At 50.6% G+C, this 19,035-nt stretch overlaps 3 protein-coding genes across 6 annotated transcripts; 2 read left to right on the forward strand and 1 right to left on the reverse strand.

Annotated features, from left to right (window-relative positions):
* Positions 1–376: 376 nt before the first annotated feature.
* Positions 377–10,004, forward strand: INPP5E (inositol polyphosphate-5-phosphatase E). 4 transcript variants are annotated; one of them, XR_010348913.1, is made up of 12 exons: positions 377–522; positions 1,321–2,363; positions 3,816–3,939; positions 4,146–4,243; positions 4,774–4,898; positions 5,017–5,136; positions 5,487–5,594; positions 6,334–6,495; positions 7,040–7,155; positions 7,517–7,653; positions 8,647–9,141; positions 9,494–10,004. XR_010348913.1 is itself a non-coding variant. In XM_064393198.1 (11 exons), the coding sequence occupies exons 2-11, from the start codon at positions 1,531–1,533 to the stop codon at positions 8,777–8,779; spliced, it is 1,956 nt and encodes a 651-aa protein (XP_064249268.1). In that variant the 5' UTR covers positions 377–522; positions 1,321–1,530; the 3' UTR covers positions 8,780–10,004. The 4 variants fall into 4 exon arrangements, 3 of the variants coding, with proteins under 3 accessions (XP_064249268.1, XP_064249270.1, XP_064249269.1); XM_064393198.1 differs by having other exon boundaries at positions 8,647–10,004; XM_064393200.1 differs by having other exon boundaries at positions 476–496; positions 8,647–10,004.
* Positions 10,005–10,478: 474 nt separating this feature from the next.
* On the reverse strand, positions 10,479–16,126 carry PMPCA (peptidase, mitochondrial processing subunit alpha). Its single transcript, XM_064393204.1, has 13 exons — positions 16,036–16,126; positions 15,664–15,866; positions 15,463–15,542; positions 15,083–15,165; positions 14,692–14,786; positions 14,439–14,539; positions 13,805–14,068; positions 13,508–13,600; positions 13,147–13,265; positions 12,626–12,716; positions 12,467–12,529; positions 11,983–12,127; positions 10,479–11,683 (listed from the first exon to the last, which is right to left on the reverse strand). The coding sequence occupies exons 1-13, from the start codon at positions 16,086–16,088 to the stop codon at positions 11,514–11,516; spliced, it is 1,560 nt and encodes a 519-aa protein (XP_064249274.1). The 5' UTR covers positions 16,089–16,126; the 3' UTR covers positions 10,479–11,513.
* A 49-nt stretch (positions 16,127–16,175) lies between these two features.
* ENTR1 (endosome associated trafficking regulator 1) lies at positions 16,176–18,918 on the forward strand. The gene is made up of 7 exons (XM_064393206.1): positions 16,176–16,331; positions 16,408–16,569; positions 16,942–17,015; positions 17,139–17,250; positions 17,677–17,739; positions 18,267–18,403; positions 18,688–18,918. Exons 1-7 carry the CDS (start codon positions 16,230–16,232, stop codon positions 18,779–18,781), a joined length of 744 nt encoding a protein of 247 aa, XP_064249276.1. The 5' UTR covers positions 16,176–16,229; the 3' UTR covers positions 18,782–18,918.
* Positions 18,919–19,035: the final 117 nt, after the last annotated feature.

Here is a 19,035-nt window from a genome sequence, read left to right on the forward strand (position 1 = left end):
TTCCCCAGGAGGATGAAAAGGCTCTGGCACAGTTGCCCAGAGAAGCTGAGGCTGCCCCATCCCTGGAAGTGCGCAGGGTCAGGCTGGACAGCGCTTGGAGCCGATGGAAGGTGTCCGTATCCATGGCATGGCTGGAAGCTGCGCCATCCCCAGGGTCCCACCCCCCCAGTCTGTGATCACTATTTGTACTGAAATCTTCAAAACGGAAGCTTTAGGCTTAGTATAGACAACTTTATATTTCTTCACGTGCCACAGGTTCATTTTTAAGCCGCTTTTCAAACGCCGCTTTCCCCCCGTGTCGCGGCAGCCGCGTCTTTAGGCGGGCGCTGCCGGGCGCTCCTCCGGCCGCCGGGGGGCGCTGCGGGCGGGCCCGGCGCTGCCCCCGTTGCCACGGCCGGGCCGGGGCGGCCGCAGCGGCACCGCCACCGAAACGGGCACCGCCACCGAAACGGGCACCGCCACCGAAACGGGCACCGCAGCGACGCCGCGACCGCGGGTACCGCCGAACAGCCTCAGCAACCCGTAAGGCCCGCGCTGCGTCCCGCCCGCAGCGGCGGGGAAGGGGCGGCCCCGGCGGGCGGGGGGCGCGGCCGCTGTGAGGGCGAGGGCCCGGCCCGCCCGGCTTGGGGTGCGGGCGGCGGCCCCTCGCAGCCAAACCCGCTCTATCAACCCTTGTCACCCTCCCAGGGCCGGGGGAAGGCGTTCAGAGGTAGCCGCAGGATGACGGGGTGCTTCCCCCGGGTAGAAATGCACTCGGAGCCCGGTGCCGTAGGCTAAAGCCACCCCCGGGGCGTTTTCTGGGTGTCGGCGGCGGTGAGCGGGGTCGGTGCGAGGCAGAGGCAGCGATTTCCCGGCTGTGGGATCGCTGGAAATTTCCTGGCCTCGGGCAGCCGGTGCTGCGGGCTGGTGGTGCTGGTGACGCCTGTGCACAGCAAGGACAACGAGCTGTGGTTGCTGGGCGGCTTAAATTCCCTTTCGTGCCAACAGGGCACACTGCCTTTCCTTAAAGAAGGGTGCACGCAGCCGTACAGGAGGTCTCTGCTCTGCTTCTGGGGTAAAAAACCGGTAAAACAGTGATTTTGTAACAAGGTCACGTTAAGGTGTGAGTTTTCCTTAAAGAAGGGTGTACGCAGCCATACAGGAGGTCTCTGCTCTGGTTTTGGGGTAAAAAACGGGAAAACAGTGATTTTGTAACAAGGTCACGTTAAGGTGTGAGTTGTGCTGGAGGGAGGTCCTGCAAGGAGATGCTTTCTGATCGGGGGGTGCAGTTTGCAGCTCGATAACTTCTCATTCTTGCCTCTTTCTCTTGGGGGAATCCAGGTACCCCGCGTCTTGGAATTTTGCAGACAATGCCTCTGCCTGCACGTTCAGCTGCCCTTCGTTCCCAGCTAAAGGCTGAGCTGCCTGCAATTGCCATGCCTTGCTGGCTGAGGAAAGCCCTGTGAACCCACAGGGTGATAAAGGGAAGGAAGCTATGCTTTGAGGAACTTTTCACCTGGAGCAGCATCCACAGCTGGTACCTGGGGGACAATGAGTACTCCAAATGGATTTCCGCAGCACTCAAGGGTGTGTCTTACTCGGAGCATGGAGGGTGGAGCCGTACAGGACCTGCAGGCAAAAAAAGCTGGAAAAGCAGCCAAAAAGGAGGCTGGGGGTGATGGGACACCTCCGAAAATAGGCACTCCCATAAGCGAGACCTTAAAGCTTCTGCCAGAAGAGCTCAAAGCTAATATGAAAATTAAATCGATCACTCCGAGGCCCCCTCGGAAGCCCCGGCTGGAACGTGCTGCATCCCTGGATGAAAAGAGCTGGAGGAAGTGGAGGCGATTTAGGACAAGCCAGGAAAGTCTGACCGATCCCAACGAGACGAGCTCCTCCAATGGTTCCCTGCAGGAAGCGTCCCCCAGCCCTCCCACCAGGGGCAGGGCCAGCCCCTGCAATCCCTGCTGCCAGCAGGATTCCTTGCACAGTTCACCAGACGCCTTGGAAGCCAGTCCCGGGGGGAAGAGCAGGGGAAGCGCCTCGGACCTGGGCAAACGAGCCTCCGAGATCTCCAGTGCCTTCGGGGGGCTCCTGCGGGGCAAGGGGGGCAAACCCCGGCTGTCCCAGATCATGCCGGCCCGGCCCCTGCCCCCCATGGAGCCCAACGTGGCCTCCCACTCGCTGAGGACAGCTAATAGGATCGACTCCGATTGTCTGGATTACCGACATCATTCTCAGCACAGGTTCGGGAGGGTGAGCAGCAGCCTCAGCGACTCCAGGCTGCAGGGCAATGGGACTCTCTATGACAACTGCTCCACAGACTCCATGAAATCCACCTTCAGCGTGCTCACTCCCATCCGAGCCAAGGATGTGCGCAGCAGGTAGGGCTCCCCCAGGTTTCTCCTGCTTTTGGGGTGCCAGCAGGGAGGAATCCCACTGGGCAGGGATCTTCTGAGCTCCTGGTGGAGCACAAAAGCCATTCTGTGTTACTTAACCTGCTGTGAAGAGAGTTGGAAGGTGGAGATCAGTGCAAACACTCTGCATTTGCTCCTTTCAGCTGAGTGTTTTCATAAACACCCGTCTGGTTTGCTGTCAGTTTGCTTGTAGTATTAACATAATCTGGTTTGAGAATTAAGGAGTGGTGGCTGTGCATGCCAGCAGGTGGGAAAACTGTTTTTTAGAAAAATCTAAATGTACATTGGGCTTGAACCAAAATGATAAATTATAGGGGAAAAAATAGCACCAGATATTTTAAATTGAGATTGTCATGAAGCATTATCACAGTCCTGTGAGGTGCTGAGCAGAGGCTGCATTTGTTTGGTTTCTGGCAGGATCAAATTAGTGCTGGGAACTACTCCAGTATCCCACAGGAGCTCCTCTGCAGGAGGGAAAAACCTAATCATTGATCCAAAGCTTGGGAGGCAGTAGTAGAGAGGAAACAATTCTGAGATAAATTAAAGTGTTACTAGCTGGTAAAAAAGCCCGAGAGATAGATTGTTACTTGTTTGCCACGAGGGTTTTCTTTCCCGTTGCTCCCTAAAGCAGCTGGAGCCAGCTTGGTTGCCCAGACATTATTCTCTCATCATTATTTGCAGAGCTTAAGCAAGATTAAAAATGCTTATTCAACCTGCAGTCCCTGTGCCAGCACTCCTCACCTCTGTAAGCATGTCCTTCAGAGAGGCACGTGCTGTGGGATGCATCTGTCCTTCCCAAAGGGGATATTTTGAGACCTCAGGCTCAATAAATTATTTTATTGAAGCTGATTTGATGAGCTGAATTGAAGATTGAGTTTTTGGTTAGAAGAAACCTGATGCCAGAACACTGGGAATGGTGGAGCTGGTTTTGTGTTTGAAGTAAACTGAGCTGCTTCAAGGTACTCAAATTTAATGGAATCACAGAATGGTTTGGGTTGGAAGGGACCTCAAAGCTCATCCAGTGCCACTCCTGCCATGGCAGGGACACCTCCCACTGTCCCAGGCTGCTCCAGCCCTGTCCAGCCTGACCTTGGACACTTCCAGGATCCAGGGGCAGCCACGGCTGCTCTGGGCACCCTGAGTTTGTCAAACCAATTTGTTTGTTCTGTGTCTGGATGAGTTTAGTGGGGCTGAAGACTTTGGATGGCTTCAGCCTTCTCATCACAGCATCAGCCTCACCATCACCCTCATGTCCTGGCTTTGGAAGGAACTTCAGGCAAGCAGAACAATTTATAAGTATAAAATTCCTTCTTCTTAAATGTATACTCTTGATTACTTCAGGATTCAAACATTACACATCAACATCCCAGCTGCCACGCCCTTTCCTTAGGTGCTCTTTTTTGGGTCTTCTGTCCACAGGAGCTATTTGGAAGGCAGCCTTCTGGCAAGTGGTGCCTTAATGGGAGCAGAAGAACTCAGCAGATATTTCCCTAATCGGAATATGGGAATCTTTGTGGCCACCTGGAACATGCAGGGGCAGAAGGTGGGTGCACAGAGGTCTTCACAGGTCCTTGGGCAGCAAAGTTACCCCAGCACTACTGAGAGAACTGGGGTGATGTTTTTCTGTTCAAGACTATGTTCCTTGTCAATCATCTTTGTCAAATTATGAGGTGTTTTTCTAGTAAAATTTTGCATAACTAATACTGGTTTTCTTTTCTTCCCTTTTGTTTTAAATTTCTGGTGTAATAGGAACTTCCAGTGAATCTGGATGACTTCTTATTGCCAACAGATCCAGACTTTGCCCAGGACATGTATGTCATTGGGGTTCAAGAAGGCTGTCCAGACAGGTAGCAAAAACAATGTAATGAACCATCTTCTCTTATTGTTAACTAATCATTTTACTTTAAATTAGACTAGAAATAGTTCCAATGTATTCCTAATATTTTCAATAATCAACTCATTTAACAAGAGTGAATTCTATTGCATGAGCACCAGAGGAATTGGGATTTATAGGAAAGTCACAGAGATCTGTAAATCATAAAATCCCAGAATGGTTTGGGTTGGAAGGGACATTAAAGCCCATCCAGTGCCATCCCCTGCCATGGTCAGGGACATCTTGCACTGTCCCAGGGTGCTCCAAGCCCTGTCCATCCTGGCCTTGGACACTCCCAGGGATGGAACAGCTTCTCTGTGCACACAGAATCTCATCCTGATGGCAAAGCTCTGCTGACCTGTGGCTCCTCAGCAGCCACCCCTTAGCTGAGTGCAGGGAGGTTTGGTGCTGTGTGTGAGGGGGGCTGCCCTGTGAGCCCCAGGCTGCTGTGCCCTCTGGCTGCTGTGTGCTGTGCTGTGTGTGATGAGCTGTTCTCCCCTGCAGGAGGGAGTGGGAGATCCGCCTGCAGGAGACGCTGGGCCCCCACTACGTCCTGCTGCACTCAGCTGCTCACGGGGTGCTCTACATGTCTGTTTTCATCCGCAGGGACCTCATCTGGTTCTGCTCAGGTGTGTGGGAGCTGAAGGCAGCGTGCCAGCCTCTGCCCTGCCCTTTTCTCCCTCTCCTAACCCCCCTGCTCGCTGGCAGAAGCGTTTCAGTGACAGCGTCTTCTTTTCCTCCTTCCAGAAGTGGAGTATGCCACGGTGACAACTCGAATCGTGTCTCAGATCAAAACCAAGGGAGCTCTGGGAATCAGCTTCACGTTTTTTGGGACCTCCTTTCTCTTCATCACCTCCCACTTCACATGTGAGACATTTGCAATCTTGCTACGAGTGTCCTGGTTGAGGGAGGAGGGGAAGGAGCTGAACAGAGGTGAAGCCAAAGCTCAGGATTGCTGAGCTGAGAAGGATAAGGGAGGTTTGTTTGGTAACAAACTTACAAAAGAGCTGTGTTTGTGGAAACAGAAATGAACTCTGCACCATTGTGTCTCTTTTCCCACACTTTCTGCCATCATTATTCAGTGCAGACACTCCAAGAGTGTAACATTTTATATGTGGAAAATGTCTGATACCCTTTGGAAGCTCCTGGTATAACCAAAAATGATCATTGCATGAAAATGATTCACTGTTGGCAGTAATGGGATTTCTGTCTTGCAGCTGGGGACAGCAAAGTGAATGAGAGGAAACTGGACTACAATAAAACCATTCAAGCCCTTACACTTCCCAAGAATGTTCCGGACACAAATCCATATCGATCCAGTTCCAGTAAGTGGGAAACCTGGGGGAGCCCAGGTCAGCAGAGTCTGGGCATTGCCTCTCAGTCTGCACTGGGAAAGAGACAGGAAGAGTGATAATTTGAGAGTGTAAAAAGAAACTACAGGTCTTTTTGTCTGAGGATGGCTATTACTCCCATGATTTTTTTTCTTGAAATTGGGGATTTGAGAAAAAAATTGAAATGGGAGAGAGAAAATTCAAAAGGGAATTTTTATGTGATGTATTTTTTTAGCAATATGATAATTTTGGTTTAATATTATTAATATTGCAGATGTGTTTCATTTTCCAAGTGTTTTCTGGAACAATTAGGAATTACTTTATTTCAAATTTAAGAGAATAAACCTTATGTCACTGCATGTACACAGGTCAGAGCATTGTTTGCCAAAGTCCATTATTGTTTTCTAATACTGTGCTGACAACTTGATACCTACATAGATAAGTAGGTCCTTTCACTAGGAAATTGAATATACTCTTTATCTGCAGTGTAACATTAGCTTTTTGTGTTCCCTCTGGTGTTAGGTCCTATAGATAGTTTGATCTCCTTTCAGCTTTTTCTATAGTTTTTAACATTTCTGTTCTGTTTTCTCCTGGGTTGTTAACTCCCATATTCAGTGGTGATCACAGGTAGAAAACATACTCAATATCACATCTCCAGGTAGTGAAAAGAAGGAATTTCTTCCTCAAACACATTCAGCAGCATCCCTTGAACACCTGTGCTGTGAATTTGCAGGTGATGTCACAACTCGGTTTGATGAAGTGTTCTGGTTTGGGGACTTCAACTTCCGGCTGAACAAGGATCGGGAGACAGTGGATTCCATCCTGAGCCAGAACCCGGACACAGACGTGTCCAAGCTGCTGGTGTATGACCAGCTGACCAGCGAGATGAGCCGGGGTAAGGGCCAGCTCTTCATCTCCCTGCTCTCCAGAAGCAAAGATACCTACACACAGGAGTGATGCCAGCCCAGTCCCCATTTCCTGGAGACCTTTCCTGCTTTCTTTGATTAAGTTCCCTAAGGAAGGGAGTCAGCAGCTGTCAAATGCAGTGGCAGTGTGTCACGGGACTTGTTGCTGTAGCAGTTTGTTCTGTTTAGTGTAACCTCCCAAGCCATTTGCTGCTGTTTCATCTGACTCCTCCATAAGCTGGACATCTCTCTGTCCCAGTGTCTGGGGGATTTAGATTTGAACAGCATTTACAAAGCAGCACGAGCTTTCAGTGGAAGTGCACAGACCAGTTCTTCTTTGTTTAATTGACCACTGACTAAACAGCCACTGGCTATTTTTTATCCTCTCCTTGTCAGGACTGGAGCTTGCTCCCTTTCTGGAGCCCAAGCCCAGGTTTTTCTGGGATGTACATGGCTGTTGTTCTAGCCAGCATCAGTAGACACAGTTCTCAGGAAGGAGAAGTTTGTTCATGCCATTCCCCCCTTCCCTTACAGGGTCCATTTTCAAAGGATTCCAAGAGGCTGATATCCATTTCCGTCCTTCCTACAAGTTTGACATAGGAAAGGACAGCTATGACACCACCTCCAAGCAAAGGACTCCCTCCTACACGGTAAGGAATGATTTCAGGAGTCAAAGGAGATTCAGTTGTGCTGAGATTTGCTGCTTAAGGGCATGTGGGACTTGTGGAAGAAAGAACTGTAGATTCTGTGAGCACAGGGAGAGTTTGGCCCAGGCTGTTAACCTTCTTTTCCCTGCCTTACGTCCTGAGTGGGCTCTGCCCTGTGCTCAGAGCTGGCACAGAACTGTTGGGATCAGACAATGAATGGATCCCCATCCAAGGACACGTTAACTTCACCAAGTGGAGCATGATGACTGAATGGATTTGTCTCTTGTGAAGGAAGCAGTGCTGTTTCCAGGGTGGGTGATGTGCAGGGGAGTCACCCTCACTGTCCCCTCTCCCCTGCCTCCAGGACCGGGTGGTGTTCCGCAGCCGCTACAAGGACGACATCCAGGCTGTCAAATACTCCTCCTGTCCTGTCATCAAAACCTCAGACCACCGACCTGTGTTTGCCTTGTTTCGTGTGAAAGTCAGGCCTGGCAGAGACAAGTGAGTACCTCCTGCAGCTCCACAGGATTGATTGCTCCAGTGACCCCGAGGATATTCTCCTGTGTCTATCCCTGCAGCCTGTTTGGGTTTCACCCTGTACATGCTGGTGGTCAGAGCAGTAAGAGCTTAAACCTTGCCTTGACAGCTGAAATCCCTGCTGCCAGGTCTCTTAATCCTTCTGAGGGGGATAAACAGAGCCCATTGGAATCGCATGTAAATCTGTGTTTTATCTGAGATGCAGCTCTTTGTTTTCCCTATCAGCATGGGCAGCTTTCCTCTTCTCTTCCTCTTTCCCTCCTTAGGATCAGTTCTGTTTTCCCTCGCCAGTGTTGGCTGCAGTTCAGCACAGCTGGATTTAGAGGAGCATTTTGAGATCTTCCAAGTTCTTAATGTCCTACACAGGCTGTTGTATTAGTAGAACTCCTTAGGAAATTTGGTTTGGAATTATTCTCTTTTTTGTGAGTAACATGGTCAAGGATTTCAAGACCTGAATATCTAAAAAAGGGATTTCTCAAAGTATTTGATCAGCAGTGCAATTACAATGGGAATTTTTGTTTCTGGGTATTAAATACCCATTAAATAGCAGTGTGTGATATGCTGCTCAGGTTTCCTCTCTAAAAGAGACCCAGGTAAGAATTGTTGAGATGAACCACGCCAGTGAGTACACCAAGTCAGCAGTGACCTGGTATAGCTTTTCAAATGAGTGGGTTTTAATTCAGAGTCATTAAGAAAGTCCTCTACATATGAAAGCAGGTGAGTTCATGCTAAAATTTAAAGTAATTTCCTTTTTATAACCAGCATTTTAAAGTATTGTGAAAAACCTTAACTTGTTGCTTTGAAAGAGCAACTCTTGTTTCTCCCACAGCAATCAGTGAATGCCTTAAGAAAGTAAAAATCAGATTTGTGGCATGTGTTGTATGAAGTAGTAGGGGAATGCTGGGCAAACAGGAAGCTATTTATGCCCTGACCTGCTGGCTTGTGTTCCTGTTGCAGCATCCCCCTGGCTGCAGGGCTGTTTGACAGAGATCTGTATTTAATCGGAATAAGGAGGCGGGCCACGAGGGAACTTCTGAGACGCCGGGAACAAAAGGACCAAAGATCCAGCAGCATATGTAGCATTTCTTGAGCTGAAAGCCCTGCAGTGCTTGTGGCAGAGGTGCTCCAAAAAAGGATTTCAGACCATGGTAAACTCTGCAGGGAATTGTCTGCATAAGCACCTCTGGCAGTTGCTGTGGCTTGTGAAGAATGTCTTAAACCTCATCCTGGATTCATTTGCATGAGCTAATCCATGTAGCTCAAGTGCTTCTGCCTAAGAAAAGGAGTCAGTTCTTTAAGACATCCATCCCAGCTGGTGTAATTGATTTATTTTTAACCAGACTATCTTAGGAAGCCACTGGGTGCAGACCCTTGGTTCCCCTCCACGCAGGGGCACAGCTGCTGGAACTGGCATCACCCAGAGCAGGGGACCTAAGAAAAGCCTGCAGAAAGGTGAATTCTTTGTTTGTCTCTTTGGTTTGGTCAGATTACCTTCCATCCAGTGTGGGGTTGGGTTTGCTCCTTCTCTGTAGCCAAGTGTTGGTATTCTGTACAAGGAGGAAGAGGGACCAGTTCATGGCAGTTGTGTGTGTGGATGGTGCTCCTGTGTTGGGCTTTTTGGGTCCTCTACAGCAAATTGTTGTGAATGTACTCCTGTACATTGAAGTGTAGAAACATTGCCTTTCAATAATCATTCTATAGGCCTTCTGTTACTAAGGGGGTAAATACCAAACTCTCAGGCCATATATTTATCTGCTGAGACTGCTTGAAGCAATCCCTTCCTGAACTCACTTGTCCTCCCCAGGGCTGATTGAGCACTACCTGCCTTCAGCAGGAGTTGGAATTTACCTGAGAACAGGCACTGTGTGATGCTTCACCAAAGTGATGCCAAGTGAGTGCACCAGGGAGGTTTGCAGAGCAACTGCAGCCACTCAGCTCCACACAGCTCCATTACCTCCAGTCACAATTCCTTTTGGTTTTATTTTTCCAGATCAGTAAACTGTGAATAACTTGCTATTTCTGAGGTAGTGTTGTCTTAAGGCTATATATACTACAAGGACCAGTATGGCACTGGTAAAATGTTAAGTACAGCTAATAATTAAGAACTCCTCATGGGCACAGATGGGATCATTAATCACCTTAGGACCTAAAACATCATGCAAACACCTTGGAGGAAGTGCTGCTGACTATGCAACCTGTCCAAGACAGGCTCCTGTTCTGCGGTACATTTATGGCACTGACCTGTCTGTAGCCATCAGGTATTTGGATTTCCTTTCTTTTCAAAGGAATAAAAATAAATTAATGCAATACTTTAAGTGAGAACCAGCTTTTATTGTTGTCAGAACCAGAATTCTTTGCGTGGTGTGTGTTTGGGTGACCTGGGCCTTGTGTTCAGCTGGAGGGGTGGGACAGATTTCTCTGTAATTGTTTGCATTGAACAGAGCACGCTCCCCTGGCCAGCTCAGGAAACCCTTGGCAGATGAATTTCAGAACTCTTACTACTTGCTCAGTTGTTCAGAGGTCTCTTTATTTCCTCACAAGCATACACAACAACTGAACAGGACTTCCACACTGTGGGCTCTGCAGGAAGCAATGCAACGTTTGAGTTGCACGAGGAAAGGATGGGGTAAAGCAGGTAACAGCAGCCTCACAGTGCTCTGCTCCCAGCTGCATTGCTCCTTACCATACACATCTAGCAGTGAAGAGCTGCAGTGCAGCTGTTTTGTATTTTAAACCCATTTATTAGGGGATTATATAAATCCAGTGTTTTATTTCTCTTTTGAGTCTCCATTTCTTTAGCATGTCACACATGTGGCATTTGGCTTTCTGTGGCAGGGTGTCAGTCAAGATTGTTTTTCTAAATGTTGTGATTTTGTTATCTTGACTTCCAGCTGAGCCACATCTCTGCTGTGAGACTGCTTGTGTCTTCTTTTTGCAAGGCCTTAAGTCCATCTGGATGACACTGAGGAAATGAGGCACGAGTTTAGGGTGAAGCAGCAGCAACTCCTTTAATAACTGTTTGTAAAGCAACTCTGGAGGAAAAGAACTTTTATTCTTTAGCACAGTTCATGTCCAAGTGAAAAACCTAAAAAATAGGATCAATCTCATTCTCAAGTAAGTGTCCATTATGTACAGTACCTCTGCAGAGGAACTCCACAGAAAATTGGTTCTGTCATGGGGCTGCTTTCCTTGGAACTCTAGCAAGATGATGAAGTTACTCCCAGGAGGGTGATTCCTTGTCAGATGGTGAATTACACTGATGAAATGGATCCATGATTTGGAACAAAATCCTGGATTGCAGGAAACTTTTTGCCTAACTTCACAGGGACAGTAACTATTATTTTCCTAATTCAGTTTGACCAAGTCTTAGCTCACCTTGGTAACAGTTATAAATATTCTCTGAATTCAGACATGAAAGCCAAGCTGTTGAAGGTGCCACACATTCCTCAGGAAGGGCACAGTGGGGCCTCATGTGTCAGCCCCACTTCCACTGCTGGGGTGATGAAGAGGCAGTGACTCACTGCTCAGAGATGTGCTTTCACTGTAGTGATGAACATTTTGGCTTGCTCTGTTCTCCCCAAAGCCAAGAGAAGGGTGTCAACACCCATCTTCTCCTGTAACCTCCTCAGAGGGCCAAACTCCTCCAGAGCCAGCTCCTTGCACGAGCTCTTCACAGTCCAGTGCTCCACAGCAGCTTTGCCCAGCTCCATGGTTGCACAGAATGCCTGGGAGCACTGGGGGGAGAGAGGGTGGTACAGCAGTATGAGAATCAAAAAAAAAACCATTAAAAAAGAAGGGATTTGAGGCGGGCAGGAGGTGCTGCTCTATCGGAAGAGGCGGTAGAGCCGCGGGAGCCGCCCGTCCTTGCTGGAAAGGGCAGCCTGGATGTGCTCGTAGCTGGGCAGGTCTGTCAGGTCACCCAGGGCAGCCACTGCTGGCTTCTTGTGCAGCATCTTCGTCACCACCCTCTTGATATCACTGGGTTTCACCTGACCTGCAGGCAGAAGAAAGGCAGAGCTGTGATACACCTCCATTATGAACAGCACAAAGCAGCTGTGGGCCCATGCTCAGAAAACCAGCTCCATGTCTTCTCCACCATGATTCTTGTTTTCTCTTCCTTCTGACTAAAATAAGCCCTGTGTTGTTAATTGTGAAAGCAATTAAGCTCAGTCTGAAATGTATTTCTCTAATATTTATGCCCTCAGACTTTCAGAGGTAGTTCATCAGTGCTACAAGAATATTTTAACCATACCTACAGTTCCCTCAAGGCAAGGCAAAGCACTGTCTACTCACTGATGAGGTCACAGAGCTCATGAGGTAGCTTCCTTGTGTTTGTTGCCAAAACCTGCCTCCCCACATCTTCAAAGATCACTGGCCGAGACTCCAGGTTCATCATGAGCATGGACTTGAGCTGTGTCTTTGCTCTCTCAAGTTCTACCTGTGAATGAGCAGGAAACAAAAATATTCTGGTTGCTGCTCTGCAGTACAAGGTAACGTGGAAGAGTTCTGCAGACACCTCTCTCTTTGTGGATGCATTGCTAATGTTGCTGTATTCTATAAAAATCCATTCTAGCACAGTCAATGCAATGCATTCACAGAACACCAGAATGGTTTGGGTTGGAAGGGACCTTAAAGCCCATCCAGTGCCACCCCCTGCCATGGCAGGGACACCTTGCACTGTCCCAGGGTGCTCCAAGCCCTGTCCAGCCTGGCCTTGGACACCTCCAGGGATTAATTCAGCTTAAAGACCATCTGCAAACTCAAATGTGCTGCTGACCTCTCCCACTGCTCCTGCCATGAGGATGAATTCCCTGGTGATGATTTCCACCATCTCCCGAACCTGGGGACAACAGATGATGGAAAGAAGATCAGAACAAGGCTTCCTGTGCCCACAGCACTCTGGAACTGATGTGGTTACTGTTTAAGGACTCTGTACCTGTTTTGGATCTGCACTGGCATGGATACACAGCAGACCTGTGTCCTCATAGCTGTGGTGGTAAGAGGTGGCATTGTACATCCAGTGGTGCCTGTGAGTATACAAAGAGGAATTTAAAATCTAAACTCCAGAATTTACAATGTAAAAATTCAACATGGACAGTGAGCACCCTCCTAGTGCATTCTCAGGATTCTCAGCAGTGCAGTGAGAATTGTCAATCCCTGCTTCTGACAGTTTATATATGTGGCATCTACTCCCTTCTCTCCACTTGAATCCTTGACAATACAGAGCCAATCCTGTTAATATTCCCTGATTAAAGCATGGACAGGGCTAGCAGAAAAAAACACTACTCCTGGTCACTTCTGCCCTTTACTTTCACCCTCTCAAAATGCCAACTGACACACCAGTCCCACGTTCCAAGCAGACTAAACTGATGTAAAACCTGGTGGGGTTTCCTTTTTCCCATGTAAACCTGCTACAGGATTGTTTCTGGCAGCCCTTAAACAGCAAGACAAACCCACCTGTTGAGCACGTTGAGGTACAGCCGGGTGAACATGCCCTTGCCAGGCCCTCCAGCTGAGAACGAGCCACCACCTCCCATCATCATGTTTAGCACCGCAAAAGGAATGAAATCGTCCTCCTGGAGTGCAACAACAAAGTCAGGTAAGGGCAGAGCTCTCGAGGGTCTGGGGTGAGTAAAGGGGAGGGAAAAAACACAGCACAAGAACAGTGTGGAGGTGAAGCCTTCAGCCAAGTGTTGTGGAAAATGCTGCTTGTTTTTATGTGCAGCAGCAAAAACGTCAGTGTTTGTGGAATGAGTCAGTGTTCCTGGGATTCTCCAAGTATAGGGCACACAAAAAAGGATTTTAGGTTAATACTTACTAAAAATGAGCAGCTTTCTAACCCAATCATGATGTGGGTGAGCTCTGGGATGGGAGTAGGGCCCAGACTCACATCTGACATGTCTTTTTCAACCTGTGGGAAGGGCACACAGATCATCAACACCGATTTTCACAGCAGTTGTACCCAGTTTGACACATTCCCAATAACCACCACGCCACCCAATTTACAGCTACCATGGCCAGCTTGGGCTCATACCCATGAAATACAACTTAAGAAAAGCAAAAGCCTGTAGGGAAAGCAGCAAATCCCAGCAAGCTGCTGGCTGCCAGCACGTACCTTGACGATGCCTCCGGTGTACTGAGCCACGGACCTGTCCACAGCCCTGGCCTGCCCCGAGCCCCACACGGGCTCCACGCCCAGCAGGTATTTCCTGGCACACTCCACCAGGTGCTCGTGCTCAATGCCCACCCCAGCCAGCACCATCCTGTCTGGGGTGTAGTAGCTGCTCAGGTAGGAGTGCAGCACGTCCCGGGTGATTTTGTCCGTGTTCTCCACGGGGCAGAACCTGTTCAGTCCCACTGTGTTGTCTCTGAAGGCTGCCTAAAAGGCAACAGGCACATTAAAGTCAAAAACATCACTTCATTTTTCCCTAAACCCTCCTCTAAATCTCTTTTTGGTTTGGAATTAAGCCCACATCTGAAAGAGGAAAAGTTGAGCATATTTAATGTCAGTGCAACTCAGTAATGTTTTGTCACCCCCATCAACAAAGGGAAGTTACAAATAAGGTGGGTTTTTTTAGTTTGGGTTAGAATCTTCCACATGTGGAGAATTCTGGATTTCAAAGTGAAGGGATAGCCAAATTCTCCCATCACAGAAGCTGAATAACAGAAAACCTGGTTTTAGAACAGTCTAAAATAAACCCTGAGGCTGCCAAAACGAGGAAGAGAACGCAGAAGTCCCAGGGTGTTACCGCATGGATCATTTCTGTCAGGAGAGGCTCTGGGTCAGGCCTCATGTTCAGATCCTCCAGCTCAAACCTGATGGCCATTCGGGTCATCTCCATTTCCTCATCTGCAACGAGACAAAGCAAGGGATGGCAACCCCTACAGAAAACCCCAGCTGCTGCAAGGTCACCTCTGAGGGAACTCTGAGCTCTTAGGAGCAAGCCGTGTGGTGGAAATGTTTTGGGGTTTTTTTTTGAGCAGAGGATTGTGCTGCCAGACCTGATAACCTGGGCTGCAGGGTGACATCAGCCAGCAAGTTGACCACGGTGTCCAGGCCTCTGGCATCAGCAGACACTGCATACATGATGGTGTCCCTGCAACACAAAACACAGGTTCTGCACTGGGAACTCACTTCTGGGCTCACTCAGTGTCCTCCCAGTATCAGGAGATCACAGATGAAGCTGTTCTAACCATTAAATGCTTCTGAAATGAAATAGATCTGAGTTTTACAATCCTTTCAGGCTCACTTTTGTAGCTTCCCAGCAGCCCAAACAAGTGGATTTTCTGCTGCCTGGGAACAAAAAGGAGCTTTTCCTGCCCCACAGCAGGAAAAGAGATTCAAAGTGCTGTCAGTGCTGCAGCACCCAGTAAGAGCAGAAGCAGCACCCACCTCGATGCCTGGCAGTCACAGATGCCTCCATGCTTCTCTAAGGTGAGGAGAATTTCATCTTTGCTGCCAAACTGAGCCGTGGACTAAGGAAGAAAATACCAATGCTATTGATTAGTAAAGCAATAACTGTTTATAACCCTTCAGTGTAACCCAGAGCATCTTTGACATTCTTTCAGTCCAATCACTCCATGCCACCCTGGGAGGTGAAACCACAAAGACTTTTAAAATTTAATTACAGTCATGCTAATTAATAATCAATTAAGATTCTGTGACTCCATCGATGCTGCCACTGCTGTTTAACAGCCGAGGTGCAGAGCCCTGGGGGTCAGGCCCTCCTTGGCTGCTCTGTGCAGAGCTGGGGGCCCCAGGGCAGTACTCACAGAGAACGCCAGCTTCTCCAAGAAGTGCGAGATGCCACTGAGGTACTTCGCTTCGTGTCGCGATCCCGAATTCACCAGAACTGGTGCAAAGGAAACAATAAACCAGCGTGACTTTTACACCCGCGGGCCTCGCTAGCACAGCCCGGGCTCGGGGGGACACGAAGCCTGCCCGGTACCCAGTGCCCGGTGCCCGGTACTCACTGCCCACGGTGCAGAACTGCCCGAACTTGTTCTGGGAGGCGACGCGGAGCCCGTTCTCCAGCACCGTCACCCGCGTCTCGAAGCGCTCGCGGCTCTCGGCCGCCGCGAACACGGCCTTGGGCACGCCGGGCAGCGGGCAGGTCAGCGACACGCTGGGGTAGGCGCCGCCGCCGCTGTAGCTCCGGCCGGCCGCCAGCCCGCACCTGAGGGACACCGGGCACAGCGTCACGGGCCGCGGGCGCGCCCCTCCGCCGAGGCCGGCACCGAGCGCTGATCCCGCCCCAGGACGGGTCCCCCCGCTATGCCCCCGCTGTTCCCGCGCTGTCCCCGGCAGCACCGTGCCCTCCCCGCGCCGTGCCGGGCCCCGCTCACCGCCGGGCCGGGCCGCAGGCTCCGCGCCTCAGCCACGCCATGGCCGCCGCCATCTTGCCGCCACCGGGAGCGCGCGGGCAGGGGGCGGGGCCGCGCCTCGGGGCGGCGCCGCGATTGGGCGCGGCGGCGGAGAGCGCGCGCTCATTGGTCCGCTGCGAGCGGGAGGCCCCGCCCCGCGCCGCCCTCAGGCGGCCATGGCGGCGCCGGCGCTGCCGGTGTCGGAGGCTCCGGCCGAGCCCAACCCCTTCTCCTTCCGCGAGTTCGTCCGCTCCAAGTGCCGCGGCGGGGACGCGCAGGTAAGGCCGTGCGCGGCAGCGCGGCCGGGAGCCGTCCCGTCACCACGCCGCCCTCAGCCCGCTGTCCCCTCCGCAGGCCGGGCCCGCGGTGCCGCCGCTGCCCGCGGGGTCGGGGGACGAGCAGGAGGACGAGCAGGAGGAATGGAGCGGCAGCTACCAGCCGCTGGCCGTGGAGCAGGCGCACCTGGGCAGCGCCGGGGCCGCGGCGGGGCCGGGCCGGGCCCCGAGCTACGAGCAGGTGAGCGCTGCCCGGGCCGGGGCACGGGAGAACGGGTCTGGAAATGGGCATTTCAGCACAGGCGGGTCCGGTTCTCTCTCTGCGCTGCTGAGACATGACCCGGGTGACTTCCTCGTGCCCTGCCCCTGAGGTCATGCTCATTTAGAACTGGCGGCGTTAATTAGTGCTGTTTGCGCTGGTGGCTCAGTGGCACAGTGCTGTGCCCCGCAGTGGTTTCCACATGGGTGAGCTGAGGTAAAACTAAGCTTGAATGTATTAGAAAGCGCAAGGATTGCCAGTACTAAAGTTAATATTCTGTTATTGATATTGGATTGTTGGCATTGTGAAAATGCACCTCAGTGCTAATAGCAATTTTTTATTTATTTTTTTTAGCTAAAAGAAGAGAATGCTGTCTTGAGAAGCAAGATCAATAAGCTTCAGATTCTGGCTGAAACTCAAGCAGACAAGTGAGTGAGAAGAATTAATTTTCCTTGTAACACAAAACCATGAGTTCCTTGATCCTTTCCCAGAATTTCCCTCCTAAAGTATTTAATGTGTGCTTGCTGTGTGCCATCTCTTATTTTTTTAAGGATGAGGAAGCTTGAGAAGAAGCTTGAGGAAAACAAAATCAAAGAAGAGAAGGAAGCACAGGATTTGGAAGCAATGGTGCAGCACGTGGAGCAGAACCTGCAGCTGATGACTGTGAGTGCTGGCTTTAGGCTGAGAGCAGATGTCAGCAAGGAATTCTCCCCTGTGAGGGTCTGCAGATCCCAGAAAGGAGCAGTGAGGAGGGAAGGAGGGAGCTGTTCTACCTCCTAAAACATTCAGAACATGCTGGGGGTGTAACACAAACCTTATCCCTCCAGGTTCTGTGCTGGAATCACTCATTCCCAAGTGGCTCAAGCTGCCTGGGTTATTATTATTTCAGTTATTATTATTATTATTATTTTCAATAACCAATTGGATCATTATTATATTATAATTATTTATTGTATATAACATGTTTTTATTACATATACTATTATAATTATTATATTATTTATGTTAATTATTGACACAATATCAGTATTCTATAATAAATCAATTTATTATTATTTATTTTTTTCAATAATCTCTGTTTTCTTGCAGAAAAGGGCTGCCAAGGCTGAGAACAGTGCTGCCAAACTGAGGCAGGAGAATGCCCAGCTGCAGGTACACAGCAGCACTGCTGGGGCTGCAGGGACACATCTCAGAGCTGGAATGCAAGGGTTTTGCAGGCTCTGAGGAAAATGCTGGGTGTGTTTTTAGCTTCACTGAAGTCCTGGGAGGGCCTGGAGGGTGCCACATTTCAGTGGTGAGCAGCAATGGCCACAAACTGAAATGAGGAAGAATTTCTTTCCATGGAGGGTGGCAGAGCCTGCACAAACTGCCCAGGGAATTCAGGGAGTCCCTCTCTGGAGACAGCTGGAATTGTTCCTGGCAGGTGACACTGCCTTGGCAGGGCTGGACTGGATGCATCCAGAGCTCTTTCCAACCCTGCTGATTGTGTTTGTGAGCAGACATCCCTGCAGGCAGAGCTTCTGGGCTCTAGTCACGATTTATTACATTTATTGTATTATTTATTGTGTACTTTTATCAGTTAATGATTACATTCCACACCCATCACGCTGTGGGAATGCACGATTAGCCGCAGAGCATCTGCTGCCCTCCGGGGCTGTTTCTCCCGGCCTTTTTTGCAGGCCGAGCTGCGGAGCTGCCGGCGGGAGCGGGAGGAGCTGCGGGCGGGCCGGGCGGGGCTGGCGGCGGCGCGGCGGAACGCGGAGGCGGCGCGGCAGCAGCTGCTGCGGGTCACGGCCAGCTCCCGAGCGTCCGTCAGGTCAGCAGCGCCGGGACAGCCCTCCCGGCCGCGGGGCTCGCACACAAACATCCCCCGGGGGGGGGTTTTAGGGTTAAAATTCAGGGGTTTGTGCCGTGCGACAGAGGGGATGCTCCGCGTTCTCACCCTCTGTGTTTTCCTCCAGGTGTAAAAATGAGTGGGAGTGTCCGAGTTTCCTGATAAATGATAAAGTGCTGCTTGATAAGTCACAGAATGTGGGGAAACTGCCCCAAAATGCGCGGCTGGCTGTCCCCACGTGTAACGCTGCATCTCTCCCCCTGCAGGCAGCTGCTGTCTGGGGCAGAATCCCTGCAGCTCGTGGCCGATCTCCTGAAATCCATAGACAGAATCTCCGAGGTGGCGGAGCAGGAGCAGTGAGCGCCTCACGCAGCACGCAGGACTTTGTTTTCATACGGAAACCGTTACTAAAAAGTGAATTTTTCATACTTGGCCTCATTCTGACGCGTCAAACTGCACACCTGGCTCTCCATCCCTGAGCCGGCAGCGCCGCTCCCGCGGGGCCGGGAGCGCGGCCCCTCCTCCGGGACACCGGCGGGGGGAGCACGGCGGGCTCGGCCGCGGCTCCCGCTGCCGCTCGGTGCTCGGCCGGGGACGGGGAAGGCCCGTGGGGC

The sequence above is a fragment of the Passer domesticus genome, chromosome 18, assembly GCF_036417665.1.
Source record: "Passer domesticus isolate bPasDom1 chromosome 18, bPasDom1.hap1, whole genome shotgun sequence".
NCBI lineage: Eukaryota > Metazoa > Chordata > Aves > Passeriformes > Passeridae > Passer > Passer domesticus.